The 15,842-nt window shown below is 48.7% G+C and overlaps 3 protein-coding genes across 3 annotated transcripts; all 3 read left to right on the top strand.

Moving 5' to 3' along the window:
- Positions 1-360: 360 nt before the first annotated feature.
- Positions 361-1,496, top strand: FSST1_008940 (MCP1 family protein; the record flags this gene model as incomplete). The annotated part of the gene is made up of 2 exons (XM_083225871.1): positions 361-646; positions 703-1,496. 2 exons carry the CDS (start codon positions 361-363, stop codon positions 1,494-1,496), a joined length of 1,080 nt encoding a protein of 359 aa, XP_083084901.1.
- A 642-nt stretch (positions 1,497-2,138) lies between these two features.
- On the top strand, positions 2,139-3,857 carry FSST1_008939 (uncharacterized protein; the record flags this gene model as incomplete). Its single annotated transcript, XM_083225870.1, has 1 exon — positions 2,139-3,857. The coding sequence occupies one exon, from the start codon at positions 2,139-2,141 to the stop codon at positions 3,855-3,857; it is 1,719 nt and encodes a 572-aa protein (XP_083084900.1).
- Positions 3,858-12,446: 8,589 nt separating this feature from the next.
- Positions 12,447-13,595, top strand: FSST1_008938 (SWIRM domain-containing protein; the record flags this gene model as incomplete). Its single annotated transcript, XM_083225869.1, has 1 exon — positions 12,447-13,595. The coding sequence occupies one exon, from the start codon at positions 12,447-12,449 to the stop codon at positions 13,593-13,595; it is 1,149 nt and encodes a 382-aa protein (XP_083084899.1).
- Positions 13,596-15,842: the final 2,247 nt, after the last annotated feature.

Genomic DNA, 15,842 nt, shown 5'->3' with positions numbered 1-15,842 from the left:
AGGTATGGAGATAAGGTACTAGGGGGCTCAGGCACTAACTTCATATGGCCAAGGTTTTCTAAAGCATCTGCCACCAATCAGAATTTGGCATGTGTTGCTGACCGGGTTCCCAGAACATCATGGAACGTCATTCCCAGGGGCTTTCGGCAGGGGCTTCCAGAACAACTGCCCCAGAATCTATGGCAGCTTCCCCCGTCTCCAACCACGTTGAGGCGCTAATCCCAACTGGAAAAACTTCCCTGTCACGAGCGCGCCATCATCTCTTCTTCTACGTTTGTGCTCCCCGCCTACATTTCCAGGAGCTGTTTCTCTCATCTTCGTACTTACAAAGAAAGGTAGCACGCTGGGCGTGGTAACACCATGGATTTCGACCAATCTCCTAATCGTCGAGCCTCACAGGCAAGCTTCTTATCTTTACAACAGCTTGACCCTTCCCCGATAGATTCTCCACCAGCAGATCCCACTATTGACCGCCGTGATCTTGGGCGACCACCTCGAGGAAGCGATGATGGGTACGAGATGGTGAGCGCTGAGGAAATGGAGAACAGCACCTCATCCATCAGGGCCCCTTCGACCGGTGCTCCAGGTTTGAGTGCAAGCGCGAACCTTAACCGGTCTGGAGCTGGTCCTGGTCCCATATTCTACCGTAAGGATATACTCTTGTGTATAAAACCCAACAGAGCCATGCTTACTCTCGATTAGTTATGCGGATTCAGAAGTTCTCAAGTTACGCAATGGGTATCTTCACATCCCTTCATCTTGCCAACGTTTCCCTCATCCCCGCTATAACTCGCTCGGTTCCCGGCTCCGAAACCTACCTCCTCATGACTCGTGAAATTTACCAAACCTCACTCACCGAACCCATACTGGTCGCTCTACCTATCATCGTTCATATCGGATCAGGCATTGCCCTTCGGCTACTGAGGAGGTCGCAGAACATGCAGCGTTACGGTGCAGCGACCCCAGGAATGTACGCCCTTCATCGCTCAAGGACAGAACTTGAAAAGGATCAAAAGAGTGCCAGGGCCGCTTCACCATGGCCAGCATTGAGCTACATCTCGATCTCCGGATACACCTTTACCTTCTTCTTCGCCGCCCATGTCTTCGTCAATCGTATCTTACCTCTACAGGTTGAGGGTGACAGCTCCAACATTGGCCTTGCCTACGTTGCACATACTTTCGCTCGACATCCTATCACGTCTTGGTTTTCTTATGTCGGTCTTCTTGCCGCTGGCTGTGGTCATATGGTTTGGGGGCAGGCTAAGTGGTTCGGTCTGTCTCCTACGACCAAGTATATCTGGGGAACAAGCAGCGTTCCTGCCGAGAAGAAGGCTATGAAGCAAAGAAGACGAAAATGGGTTGCTCTTCACGGCGCTTCCGTTGCATTCGCTGCACTCTGGGCGGTCGGAGGACTGGGTGTTGTCGCAAGAGGCGGACTGATGGAAGGCTGGGTTGGCAAAGTCTACGATGATCTCTTCTCGGCGATCGGTTTGTAAAAGCAGTGTTAGTTTAGCATCATTGGAGTTCGGGAACACTTATACGGTAGACATTAGGTTTCTACCTTGACACGCATTATGGAAATACCCTGCGTTCATACGTCAGAGAAAGAAGTAAATAAGCACAAGGACGTCAGAAAGAACTTTAATGAACACCTTTCGACACTAGCAGAACTATATTAGCGTTTTGCTCCTCACACATTGTGATTATTTCCTTGTACTGATCTATTGTTGATGGTCTATCAACAATAATTGGCGAACATGTGCAACCCCTACTGTCTAGGTACCTATACTTGACTTGCGAACGAAATGGTTAAAAGTCCATACGCAGGCATGTATATACTATGCGACAAGTCAAGATAAAGGTATAAATATAATTACATGGCTATTGACGTTGAAAATGTTAAATAGATCCTTTTGTATCTGGGTTTTACACACACAATCCCCCAGCCATGATTTCAGATAGCACATGTATAGGGTAAGCGCCAGGACTGCAAGCTCCAGCTATCGCCACCGATATTTCTAGTCTTCCTCAAAACATCTTTTGCTCCACATCATCTTGACATTCAAGCATAGAACTTACTTTGAACCTCTGCAGCTGTAAGTTGGCCCGGGCTGCTCAGCGCAACAAGCGATTTTCAAATGTCAAAGCGTAAGGGTGCATACAGCGAGGAGAGCTCTGACCCTCACACCCATGATGTAGTTCAACCTCGGCCATTAAAGCGTTCACGCATCGCCAATGCAGCTTGCAACTCGCCATCTCAGGATATACTCACCAGAATATCTTCTGAAATCCTGTTGCGAATCCTTTCATTCCTTTCATCATCCGAGCTCCTCACCGTTTCCCCCACTTCCCGCCGCCTTTACCGTCTTGCCTCGGATCCTCACCTGTGGCGCGAACATTACTACGAGCGGTTTGTCCTCCCGCGCGCGTTGCGCATACCTGGATTTCGAATCGGTGGAGCTGGCGGTACCAGACTTCAATACTCGGCGCGGCGGGCTGTGTGGGCAGACGGAAGAAAAGGCAGAGCGCCAGACGACGAGTTCTTGAAAGAAGGCAGCAAGAACGAAAGCGTTGATTGGAAGAGACAATACAAGTTACGCCACAACTGGGCCAGAGGTAAATGCGCAGTGGAGGAAGTCAGCGTGCGGGATGCGTCAGAAGAGGGTGACGGGCAAAAAAGAACGCTGATCAAGGTCGTTGAGGGCATAGCGATAACGGCCGACTCGGAATCTGGATTACGCGCATGGGATCTCCGAACACGACGGCCAACCGCGCAACTCGAATTTCGCGAGGGCGACGAACATGATGACAATGCGCCGACGTCACTTGCAGTGGACGAAAGCAGCTCCGTGACAGAGGTGGATATTGTAGTGGGATTTGCTGATGGCGGTTTCGGACTATGGCGGTTGAATCTAGAACAACAAGAATTGACACGGAGATACCGGCACGAGACAAGCTGCAATGGGGAAATTATAGCGGTTGCCTGCGGTCATCCTTATGTATTAACAGCGACAACGGCTGGTCTGATCTCACTCTACACATTTAATCGACCAGCCCCTGAGCCTACAGACGACTTTACGAACAATGCCAACAAGATTAGCAAACCGCTCTCGCACGGGACGGTCGAGCAACAGGTAAAGCCTCGAAACATGGGAACGATCCTGCCACCGCCCTACCTTCTTACGTCTCTCAAGTCGCACACCACACACCTTCCTCTCGCTCTATCGATACGACATATGTCGGCCTCCGCAAGCGCCTCTATCGCCTACACCTTCCCTGTCCGCGACGGCTGGTGTATCGGCGTCCAAGACCTACTCATAACGCCGTCTCCCGATGGCTCCGGCGTTGACAAATTGACATCCCGTCTTGCTTCGACACTCCCCATTGTAGCCTCAGGCGGCGTCGATACTGTCCGAACTCACGGGTCACGTTCAGAGCTTATGACCCTCTGCTACAGCCACCCATACCTCCTCGCTACACGGCCAGACAACACACTTGTTTTATACCTCTGCACATCAACCACCAAATCTTTCTCGCTGTCTTCTGGCATCCGCCTCTGGGGCCACACGTCAGGCATCTCGGACGCTGAAATTACACCGCGGGGTAAGGCTGTTAGTATAAGCACACGGGGCGACGAGATCCGCGTATGGGAGCTAGAGGGCCGCGTCGGAGGCAGCAGCATCGAGGTGCGACCTACGACTAGGCAACCGGCTGATGGCACAGACAGTCCTACAACAGTACCGCGGGCCGAGTGGGAGGACCGCAGGAATTGGGTCGGCTTTGACGATGAGATGGTCATTGTTCTCAAAGAGACACGAGACGGTCGCGAGAGCTTGATGGTTTACGACTTTACATGATGCTGACTGCCCAACACCTCAATTATCGACAAGTCAAAAGCGACTTCATCATTGTTCTATTGAGAAATGGACAACATACATTTGCGTCGGGACTTTACCAACAATGGCAATCGCCGCCGCCTCCGGCTCACGCCACGTTCCTGGTGAAGGACACCACCTAGGCGTGGCAAGTGACAATACCAGAGCGTGTATCATGATCCGAAGGAAGTCCTAGCAGCCACCCGTTGCAAACCAATGCTTGCCTATTGAGGCTCTAGGCACCAAGGCAGCACGGCTGAAAGTCCTAGCAAGCCTTGCCTACGCGGAGCAGACACAAGTCTGGCGTATCATCAGTGATAGGGACAAAGAAAGAAGTAGGTCGACTGGGTCCTGCTTTTTAATCGCAGCAACTGATAACCTGACTGTCCAGGCGCTGTGATTAAACTCTGAGCGACATACCGATGGATCGTCCGACACGGTCACTGGCTCGTAGGCCGGAGCATCAATCCAGGCACTTCCGTTTCGCTAGCTGAAGCTTATCAAGACATGGAAAGCCGATTCGGAAAAAGGCAACGCAAGCCAAGCCAAACCAAGGTCGTACAAAAGCCGCATTTCATCAGGGGGTGGCTGTATGGACGGACTCATACTCTGGGCTGAAATGTCTCGAATAGCCCGAGGCCATCAATTTGGGGTGACTTGTCAGGTTGTATACTGTAGATACCTAGGCAATGGACGATCAATGCATCAACGCAAACATTGAACTTCATCCTGAGAGGGGAGATCTTCGGGCCCCCGTGTTTCTGAAACAACACCCATTGACTCAACGATGCACCAGAAGTCTGCTGAAGTGTCTTCCCAGTGAAATTGGCGTTGCATATCATGTCATGCATTGTGTGGCTCCACGGCATGAAACGGAGAAACCAAGGTCGCACTGACAGCGCATCAGAGAGGAGACAAGGGAAGAAACAAGAGAGTAACTTTCATCGCATCTTGCCATTCCAGTAGACGTGTTGATCAGCTGCACAATGCCATTGGGTTTCGTCTACCCAAGCAGATGCTGACACGCCAAGGTTCTGAAGCGACCATGGATGGGAATAGTATAGTGCCTTGTGCCAGCGTATCAGCTATGTCAATTGAGTTCTGCTTGGATTCAATTCAACGCAGTGCCCATCTATTATTTGCCTGGCAGCCCTAGCCTTGTCTGACCGAGCCAACATGCGCTACGCCGCCAGGCTTTTCCTTGGTCTTGACCGTATGTTCCTTTGCAGAGAGGCAATTCGTTAGACTTAATTGTACTGTGAAATACCCACAGGATGACCTACTATCTAGGTACATCAACATTGGACTAGACCGTTAGAAAGTGCACGTTGCCGGTGTTCGTAACCGTCGAGAACAAAGACCCCCACCAAGCGAGGGGTATCGACTTTCACATGGTAGCAACAGAGGAGCCATTTTTCCATTCTCTGTCTAATCAAGTCAAGTCTAGGAACAAGACCCAGATGATTGACTGGATGTTGTGGGGCCCGTCCTTTATACCTATACAGCCTGTAGGGATCTTATATGTTAGCGCGAGACCTAAACTTGCCACTTAGCTTTTTCTTTAATAAATTATTCAATAATAGAGCTATTAAAAAGTCAAAGAATAGTAAGTTTATACTCTAGAGACTATATATTAGAATTTAACCTATTTTTCTCTATTTTTCTAGCTTTTTCTACCTTATTTTCCTAGGATTAAAAGTAAACTGGAACTCAGTATCGAGCTAATATATAAGATCCCTGCGGGCTGTACCTAGTAGAGTTGAGTTGTCTTGTGGCCATGGGTGGGTGATAGCGGGGATGCTTTTCTTTAGGCGGAGGGAGACAGGACAGGCAGGCGGTTCTAGTTGGGGGAGTGTGATTATCACGGACTTGGATATGTGAAGTTGATTTGTTATTGAATGCTATTGACAAAAGAGTATTGCGTGGGATAGATGAATTTTGGAGCCATTTGCAATAAAGAGTCAGCAATGGGCCCAGGAAGCAGTAATTACAAAAACAAAGATGTTAATACACCAAACACTGAAAAACAGCCCAGGTGTCGAAACTGATGACTCAAATGAAATTTAGCTTTAGTTGTTACCCGTGCACGCGGCCCGAATCTATATACTACAACCTAGCCGCCAAACAAGGCAATATCCCTCACCAATTGTCGTCAGAGATTGGCCGAACCGAAAGACGGCAGGGACGACACATGGGAAACGGAGGGCCGATAATTATGTATGTACTTACAGGATGGCTTGGGCAGAGACGGTGGATCAGATTACGCTCACCGTTTCTTTGACTGGAACAAAATGATAGTACGAAGGTAGGAGGAACTATGGGCATAACGAGCAGTGGGGTTACAGCCGAAAGACATAAGAGAACAGATGACACTCTTCTAGTTGACGCTGTAAGCGCATGAAACATGGAATTGATCCCTCAAAACAGCGCTATAGACACTCCGCCCCATTGCGAATGACGCGGGTCAGAGTGAGATATAATATCTCATTCAATTGTTGGAGTGAATTGACCCAATTCGACCCCTCCATCGCGGGGTTGCTGGCTCGCGCCCGCTAGAAAACAGCACTAAAGTCTATGCCTCTAGTACCTGCTGTAGCAGGACCTAATACGCCTGTGACATGGAAGGTCTTTGATATGACGTCTTTCGCTAGCACATGCACATGGGCGGGCAGTTCTAAATCTGAGGGTCTAGATCGTGTAGGATCTAGCAACGCCTTGAATTGTTGCATCCATCTCTAACCTCGTCGGATGAATGAATATCAATGGAGAAGGAACAAGTTGGAGGATGCTGACCGCTCGCGATAAAAACCAATCAGTCAACTAATCTTTCCACCGTCGCACCCATCGGCCAATACTAGCATTAGTTCTCATTAGTACGAAGTTGGTTATTGTTCTTGTAGTTCCCTGTGTTGACACTGAGACAAAGGTCAGCAATGACTTGCTTGATGTGCTACTAATGTTGATGCGCAACACATCTCCTCCCCTCCCTCACCTTCGCTGACTTTCCGAAAGCGACCTAGGACCCAGGGCATGTCTGGTGCTGATTATCTCCGATCCTGTAGGGCCATGCGCTGCCATGCCATGCCATGCAATGCGGCGCGGGAGTTGCTTAGTCTCGTGCGTGTTTTACCTTGGGGACTTAGCACTTATTTGTGGGAGAGAGAGATTGAGACACTGTCTGAGCGTGTCAAGATAAAGCGAATTGTCTCAGACCAAGGCAGTCAAATGACCGAATGTATGGTAGTAGCATTGATGCTCCACGGAAACATGCCTCGTGAGCCTCAGAGACACACACTCTTATCAAGCCGCGGTCCTCTCAAGCTTGAAAGCCGCCCTCTAGGAGCAAGCCTTGACAACCACCATCAAAACGATGTGTACATGAAGTGGATGGGACGGAGGGTTCACGCGCCGAGCGGGCCGTTTCACAACCAAGGCATTGGAGAAGTCGACTCTGGCACCGATTCGTGGAGGGTAGATGTTATCAGGACCACTTGAACTGAAAGGGACAGCCTGCAGTAGTTGAGCATCTCGTTATCTAAAGATTCGACAATCGATCATAGGTAGTCATGCGCTCCTTCAATCACTCAGCTGCCAAAACGTTGGTTGATGATCAAAAAAAGAAATGGTGGGGAACCTTGTTAGCAGCGCACTACCTCCACCGCTTCTACTACTAATGTAAGTCCAAAATCTGGGGAACGGTCTACTCGATCGATAGATCACGAAACAAGCTGTGTAGGCAAGAGACAATTACGAATCAAGTTCATCTGACGAAAGGATTTGGCTCGGCTGACTTCTCGGCTCGGATTTGCCCCAACTTTGCTTATGTGAGTTGTCTTGCAAACAAGTACCCAAGTTGGTACTTACGGAGCCTGTACTTCCATATTTCATGTAATCTTCAGAGTCCATAGATAAAAAGAGTTGACTTATGCCATTGGCATCAAGGGACAGACCGTTTAGGATCTGGCCATGGTGCATGTAAATGCCATCATTTAATTCCTCCTCAACTATAACTCAATTCATCGTCAACGCCCAGCAGTCAGTTACCAATCAACAATCTTTCCAGATGCCTCCCAGGTACCAATTTGGCAGACCCCCAAAGTCCTTATCGATAATCTACGGCGATGTTCGTCAATCATCAGGCCAGCCACTCACTCCCCCTGTCGCAATGCACATCCATCTCAATGCGCTCCCAAATATGTCAAGGGACTAGACTCACTAGACCGGATATGACTTGGCGCCAGGTCTTGTTTCGGTCTCTTTAGTCTGTTTTGTGATAGACCAAGCCTGTTTCTCTCTGTCCTGTGACTCACATCATATTGGTGTGGGAGACGCACCACGACGCTGTGACTGAATGTAAGATGTCCGAATAGAAAGATGAACGAGAAGCATTCAGCCTCAATTGATGGGGACTGGGAGCACAATTGATAGTGGAATAGTCGAAGGCGGCAAATATATCCTCTGAAAAAAACATCCCTTCATAGCTTAAGATGTCATATTGACCACGCATGATTCGCAATAGACACATACATGCATGAACGCCCATATACTGCGATAATTCAGTCATGCGATGCACTTCATGCGCCTAGCATCGAATCAGATCATGAGTCGACACGAACCACAATGGATGGTTGAATAATGAACATTGCCGTGCCATAACAGACAGTACTTGGACAATGTTGATCTTCCAGGACCCTTCAGGGCCGAAACAAAGGGTCTGGAAATCAAAATCCGGATGCGGGAACGATTGACGAGATGCAGTGCCAAGCGGGGAACCATGGGGAGTTGAAGATGATAGAGCATCTGAGTACTTGCACATTAGTCGCCTGTGTTATTCCGAATCCACGTATGTGAATGGGGTCAAGGTGATTGTAGAGGTATGTGCAAGTCGCGACAACTGGCGAGATGACGTCCTTCAATCAATTGGGCACCGGGTAGCGAGAAAGAGGAGGGCTGATTCAAGACATGAACCATCACACACGGATGTTACACGCCCCCTCAGATACTGGGTATTATGTATCGTTGCGATCGTGATTTTGTCGCGGTGGGAAACAAGCAGGGAGGGGCGACAAGACGAGATCAGTCTTACTGTCGAGAGGCTCAAGAACGCAATAAGCGGGTGAGGATTAAGTAGCAAATACAGTTGAAGACAGTCAATCAGTGATGGTGTTGTGAAGCCTACTCGTGTGATGCCCTAAAGTTCAGATGGCATCATGATCGCCCTGGTACTGGTAGGAACATGTTTAACATAGAGACGCGCATCTGCCGCTGAATAAACGCAGGCTAGATCTCTTGTCCGAAGGCTTCTGTAGGAACAGAACAGGAGGATGGCACCTACGTTGGAAACTAGCTGAATTTGGGAGACTTGGCGCCGGCCTCGTGGACATTGCCAATTCTGACCAAGCCACACAGCGCCTCTGTATGTGATGGAAGGCTGAATAGGTTAGGTGGAACGTGTACCTACATCCATACCGCATTCCAAGGACGCAATGGCGTACAAACTGCTGCCATCACCAGTGCCTTGGCCAAAATGCTTGACGGACAGCCTCTGCCCCGATCCATGTCTTGGGTCTCGAGACCAAACTGTGACGGGCAAACAGGCGCCTACACAAAACTACCTGGGCGGCGATCTCAGTGACCACCGATGCACCTCAGGCTGCCCTGGCATATTACCGTAGGTAGATAGAGATAGCGTAGAGGCACGAGATGAGATGCTCGCTCGAGATATTGGACAATTTTAACCGCGGAGCTAATAAGGGACCTGATGGCTGTCCTGAGCGACATGGTCTGTCCATCTTGATGTGGAATACGATAGGCAAGGGGAGGTAGGCCTTGGGCCTTTGGCTGAGGCTTTCAGATTGATTGTCACTGTTCAATTGTGAGTTGCTTTTTCCTCTTCTCATCTGCTTCATCATTCATTCATTCTCCACCCACACACTAGCTTAAGCCCGAGATTCCTCATGTGAATTGACTTTAAAGCCCGATTCCTTGCTGAGCGTCAAAGAATAGGCTGGACAATTGGAGTCTAGGTACTAAGGTAGGTTTGCGATACTGAGGCTGTTGTAATTGACAATCGGTCTGCCCGCCTGCCTCCTTGGTTACAACAACCAACAGCCTGGAAAAGGTAGGCACACCCCTAGTGATTCAGTTTCCAGATGATTGTGGTAGGATATTTTGGGAAGGAAGAAGGAAGGAAGGGTCAGCCCGTCACCACCCGCTCGCTCTGGAAACCAGGACGGGACCCACAGATCCACCCCTCCCGTGGTTAACAAGAAGTCCCTTATGACCTTTGCGCGGTCACACATGACTTGGCTTGAGAAGCTGATGATGGGGGATCAAAGATACACTCAAATACAAGGTCAATTGATTGTGAAACTCTTTGCGTTAATTCTTACTCTCACCATGAATCAACAATGTCCTCAAATTGTCATTGTGATTCAATGTCTGAGTAGGTAGTCATCGGAATTAATTCATAATTCCTTACCAATGGATCCTCACTCTCTCTCACCGAAGGCTAATCGAACCTTCTATGGCACACTGGACAGTTGTTCGGGGCCCACTTACATATGCTAGGTTAGCTTTGGATCTCCCCTACAGCAATCAGGGTCAGTGCAGGGAGCTGCATGTGTCTAACTTGCAATTCAAGCCCCGGAAACCTATCATCTAGGAAGGAAGGGAAAAGGAAAGGGAGGTCTCGCCAAGGTGACAGTTGATGTCTATTGGATGCTGAATGATAAGGATTACCTACTACCGACGTACGGATACTGTATCAGTACTGCCCAGTATCTCAGAAAAAGAACAAGAAAAAAGAGGCCAGGCCCAAGTTGGGTGTGTGAATAGTAATATTGACTCTGTTGCATCACATCTCAATGTGGCTGCGCCAAATCCACGTTTTCTTTATTACGTACACGCCTAGTCGATCTTCCACACTCTGCCTTACCCTGACCCCCCCTTCCCCTTCTTTGGTCTTTCCCGTCTGCCTGTCTTCCTTTCTCCGTTTCCACAAGGCGCCACTGTGTGAGTAAGGGAGTCTCAGTGTATGAGTGAGCTGAGCCATTGACCGAAATAATAGACCCTGAGTGCATTGTAGTTCATCTACACCGTATTGTAGTGCATAGATTGTGCTGATTGTTAGGCAGTTCACATCAGCCATGATACGCCCCCTTCTGTGTTCTTGCTTGCTTGTTTTCTTTTCCTTTCTCCCTTTCCATTCCCCATTCCCCTTTCCTTTGCTGCTCTCCTCTACACTGTGACTTTGAGCATCATTGATGGACCCTTAATCTCTCCTCCTGACCCCAGTCGGCTGCAATGTTTATTGCCTTTACGTTGACCTGAGCATCAATCGACATCTCGTTCCACTAGCACCCCCACACGCCTGTCTGCTTGCTCAAGCAAGCGCACAGTCATCCTGACGGTTCCTGCTCTGGCGCCGTCTCGAAACGAAAGGCCTCTCCTCTCTCCTCTCTCCCTCAACTGCTGCTCTACTCGCAGGGGAGGAGTATTCGACTACGACCTAATCTATTCCCAATTGGACATTCGTTGGGGAAGGTGAACAAGAGCTCCTGTTGCTGGCTCTTTACCGAGACAAAGACCTCCTTTCTTTGGACTCGCTCTCCTCTCTTCTGCTTGATATTCTCCTTACCTCCGTTCGCATTTGCATTGAACTTTTGCGCAAACAAATTGAACCATATACATACTTTTCCCAGTTGCAAATTGAAAACCTTGATCTACTATTACCTTTTCTGCTCACATTGAACTCTCGTGTGCAGCTCTATGCGGGAAAAGTTATTTTTTTTCACTGCTTTATAAACAGCACCTGCATTCTCCTTTTCAATTGCATACCAGAACCTCGACCAATTCGTGTTCCGATAACCTTCATCTCAACAAACATCTTTCTGCGCGCAACAGTCATTGAGCGCCCCCTGGCCATCAGCATTCTCATCAATCGATAACCATTGGCCTAGTCACATCATCAACCCTTAAAGGTCATCAGGTTACGGTCGAATTAATTGTCCAGTCGGCAGTATCAAGAACCATTGCTCTCCAAAGTCATACGGTCTGGTACGGTGCCCGTCCCACAGATCGGGTTTTGCTTGGTCTTTCGGACCTATATCTCACCCCCCTCCCTCTTAACTCCGCCCCCCTCCTTCGCCCCTCCTCCTCCAGTTTCGCCGCCCTGTTGCTGCCTAGGTACTCTGGTTTTAGGCGCCCGTCCAGTCACTGACAGCACACTTACAAACACTTTGGGCATACGCAAACAAAGCCGACAAGACTCATACTCCGGCTTATTCAGGCGTTTCTCTCATCCTATTAATTGCGAGCCCGCCGCTCTTTTTAGTTCCTAAAAAGAGCTCAAACAAACGGCTTTGCCACACCAACAGTCATTGTCGCTGACTGACTGCAACTCGACTCGTGGCTGACAAACCATACCCTGTCTTTGCACTGCTAGACATCTTCTTCCACCACGTTCGACCATAACTAACAATTCCAAACGCATTATTCCAGTTCAAACACTCATCTGGATTTCTTTCCCTCTTCATCAGCATATCATCGTTCAACACAAACATCGCAGCAATGGCGTCCAATTCTATGGACCACGGGCAAAGGAGCAGCCCAATGGGCCCTCCCAAGTACCCTGCCTCAAAGGCCTACAACAACAACCATCCTCATTTGATGTCGCCTCCGGATCACGTTCAAGATAGTTTTCATCACAATCAATACGACACCGGAAAGTCAGTATTTCCCAAGACTGATCGCGAGCAGCAGCACCCAATGCCGATGTCTCCTCCAATTTCTCCTTACAACCAGCCCGTCTCGACCGCAGAGGCTCCAACTGGGCCATCCAATACAATCAAGGACCCTCTTCTTTATCCTGTCGACGAGGTGCCGTCTAGCCCTGCTCAACAGCCTCTCTTCGCCACCGCTGAGGTTGAACAAGATCACGACAAAATCATTGATCAACATATCCGTGCTCGCTCTCAGTCCCCCGCAGCTTTTGGCATGGTCGCACCACCAAATCGCGAGCATTATCGTCTGGTTCTTTCCTTTAAATCCCAAGTCATGAAGCACTTTCGACAAGATCCCCGGGGTTGGCTCCGACAGGAACGGCGCTACCTCCAAGAGGACCAAGCCGCTCGCAATGCTCATGGTAAACGTTTTCCAAAGATCATGCCTGCCAAAACCTCAAAGTCACCTCGACAGCGCGGCGATCGGGTCCAGAAGCCCCAATCCACCCCGCGGCCGATCCGTACCCACCCTCCCGCCGGCCCCAGCCCTGGCGCCGGCATCGTGCGACCAGCTCGTCGTGTTAGTGTCACTCCTGAGCCGTCTCGTCGTGCCGTTCCTCCCAACCGTGAGGATAAGGACTTTGTCTCGTTGGAGAATTACTGCCCGCCTCTTGATTCATTGCCGAACAAACCCAACAGTCTCAAGGTGGAGTGGAAGGGGCAGCCACTCGATCTCAGCAACGATCCAAACAAGATACACCTTCATCCCGATGAAGTGTCCCTAGCAAGCAGTCTGCGCTTGGATGCTGCCACCTACTTGACTAGCAAGAGACGTATCTTTATGTCACGACGTGACTGCTACCGTCGTAAGAAAGAGTTCCGCAAGACGGATGCTCAACAGGCTTGCAAAATCGACGTGAACAAAGCCTCAAAACTGTGGACTGCTTTTGAAAAGGTCGGCTGGCTCAATTCGAAGTGGATGGAACAGTACCTGTGAGATTGGTCTGTTGCCATGTCTTTTCATCACACGACAGACATCACAGCACACCTCGTTCAAGACATACGACTTCATGGATTATGGGAATGGGCATTATTATATTCAGCGAGTCGATTGCTTGTTACCGCCTGATTGGATGGTTCTTTCTTCTCCTGGAATAGCCGAAGCAACATTGCATTTCAGGTGTCTATGGCCTTGAGCAGGCCTTCTTTTCTCTCTCTTTTTCTCCACGCCTTTGTTTGTTTGGGAGCACTTCTGTTGGCATGTTTGCTTTTCGTTTCGTCTCTTCGTTTCATCTCTGCCTGAATCCACGCATGATTACAGACACTATTCGGCATCACGGCACATTTGAACGATACAACAGAGCATAAGGGATTCTCATCATCATGATACCCGGAGTGCGACACACACTGACCCCCTCGCGCGATCACGTCACCACTCCACTTTTTCTTACTATTTGTTTTCGATTTTCTTAGGTTCACCTCGCCCCTACCGAGTCTTGTTGTTTTCCATACTGTTGGGGCGAGGGTTTGCAAATATCGAGGCATTGCATGTACGGCGTTTTTGTATATGGTCCCTACCAACAGACTGTTGTGGTATGGGAACCATTTTATCTGGAAATTGAAGATGTAGACTCACATCGAGTCGATGAGGGTACCGGAAGCTGTCAAGCTGCCACGCTTGCAGATTACAGATTACAGGATGGATTGAGGTTATTCCACATCAGCCTTGCTGAGGCGGCCTCCAAAGGACAACCTTCTGGTCCGTGGCAGAGATTGAGCGAGCCACTGTTTGTGGCATGGTTAACCTATATGAGAAACAAGGACTTTTTTCTTAAATCATCTATTGAAATGTAATGTTCGCTACGAATACAAAGTGATGGCTTATGAATGAACCGAAACAAATGCCGCGATCAATCAACCACGACGAAGAAAATCGTGCCCAGACACCAGCCATAGTTTGGTAGCATGTTGCAATGCAGCAGGATGCATGTAGGGCACTCTTGGTAGAAGAAGATCCCTTCAGCCCTACACTACTCTGGGGGCCGGTCGCTTCCTCTAGAGGTTAAGCGTGAGCCATATTTCTGGGAACGGATGGATGTCTCTCGATGTGCGTGCGGTACAGCGGGTGAAGCCGCCATTGCAGCGGGGACCAGTGAGGGCTTGCAAGTCAGTTGTATGTACTTCTGTGGTTACTTATGGTGACCTGGTACATGGTTGGTGAGGGGGGAGTGTGCCGGGAAGAGACATGAGCACCAGGATCTCGGTGAGGTGGAGTCAGACAGCGGGAGCTTATCAAGTGGAGTAAAGGAAAAGAGAGGGAAGGACAAAAAAGAAAGGTGGTAAAATGTGGCTGTAGCGACGTGGCTTAAGGCTTTACGATCAAAGTTTCCAATAGTCAAGAGGCATTGAGTACCTGGGTTTATGGGTAGATTCAGTCATGTCCGTAAATATCTGAACTTTGCCTACCGGACTGCTTCAAGTCTTCACAAAGTAACTAACTCTCCTTGAAAAGACTAAGACCAAAGACTTCAGTGAAATGGCAAATACACTTGCTGGCTACATCCAGATTATGGGAGATCGACTTGGAACCGCTATTAAAGCTATGCAAGTCCTTCAATCATTCACGACACACTAAAGTGAATTCGAGAGCCAATACCTTGTCGCCTACCATACAACTGCCACTCGATAAAGCCAAGGAAGAATAGAAGGGCAGAAACTAATTATTGGACTATTGTTTATTAGGTAAATAAAGATGTCAAGACCCCGACCAAGCAGCTATTGGTCTTGTGTAATGTGTTTTGGATTGTATAATGTATTCTATTGAATCTTTTTAATCATAATCCGGTATGGTGTAGTGGCTAACATTTCGCGCTCTCATAACCTGAGAGATTAAGTACCGCGGAGCCCAGGGTTCGATTCCCTGTACCGGAGTAGTTTATTTTGCCCATGTACCTGGCATCTAAAGAGTGTCTCTTTTTTTTCTTGTGACAGCAAGAACTGACTGAACTTGCCATGTATGAAGCCTGTCAACGATTTAACATGTACCAGCAACTCTTGGCAATATTCTGCTTATGACAAACTTGAAACGAATGTATTTATTTTATTTCTTGCTGTTGCATATTAAGACAATTAATGATTAGTTACTTTTTACGCCAAGAAACCATCGTCAAACGCTGTTGTATCATAATGTCCCATTCATTAATATTATCTCGTTCTAATATTATAACTTGAGTGTTTACCCTCA

The sequence above is a fragment of the Fusarium sambucinum genome, chromosome II (genome assembly GCF_050947815.1).
Source record: "Fusarium sambucinum isolate potato_lamoka chromosome II, whole genome shotgun sequence".
Lineage (NCBI taxonomy): Eukaryota > Fungi > Ascomycota > Sordariomycetes > Hypocreales > Nectriaceae > Fusarium > Fusarium sambucinum.
The sequence above is the reverse complement of the archived record's forward strand: the minus strand, read 5'-3'. Positions and strand labels throughout refer to the sequence as shown.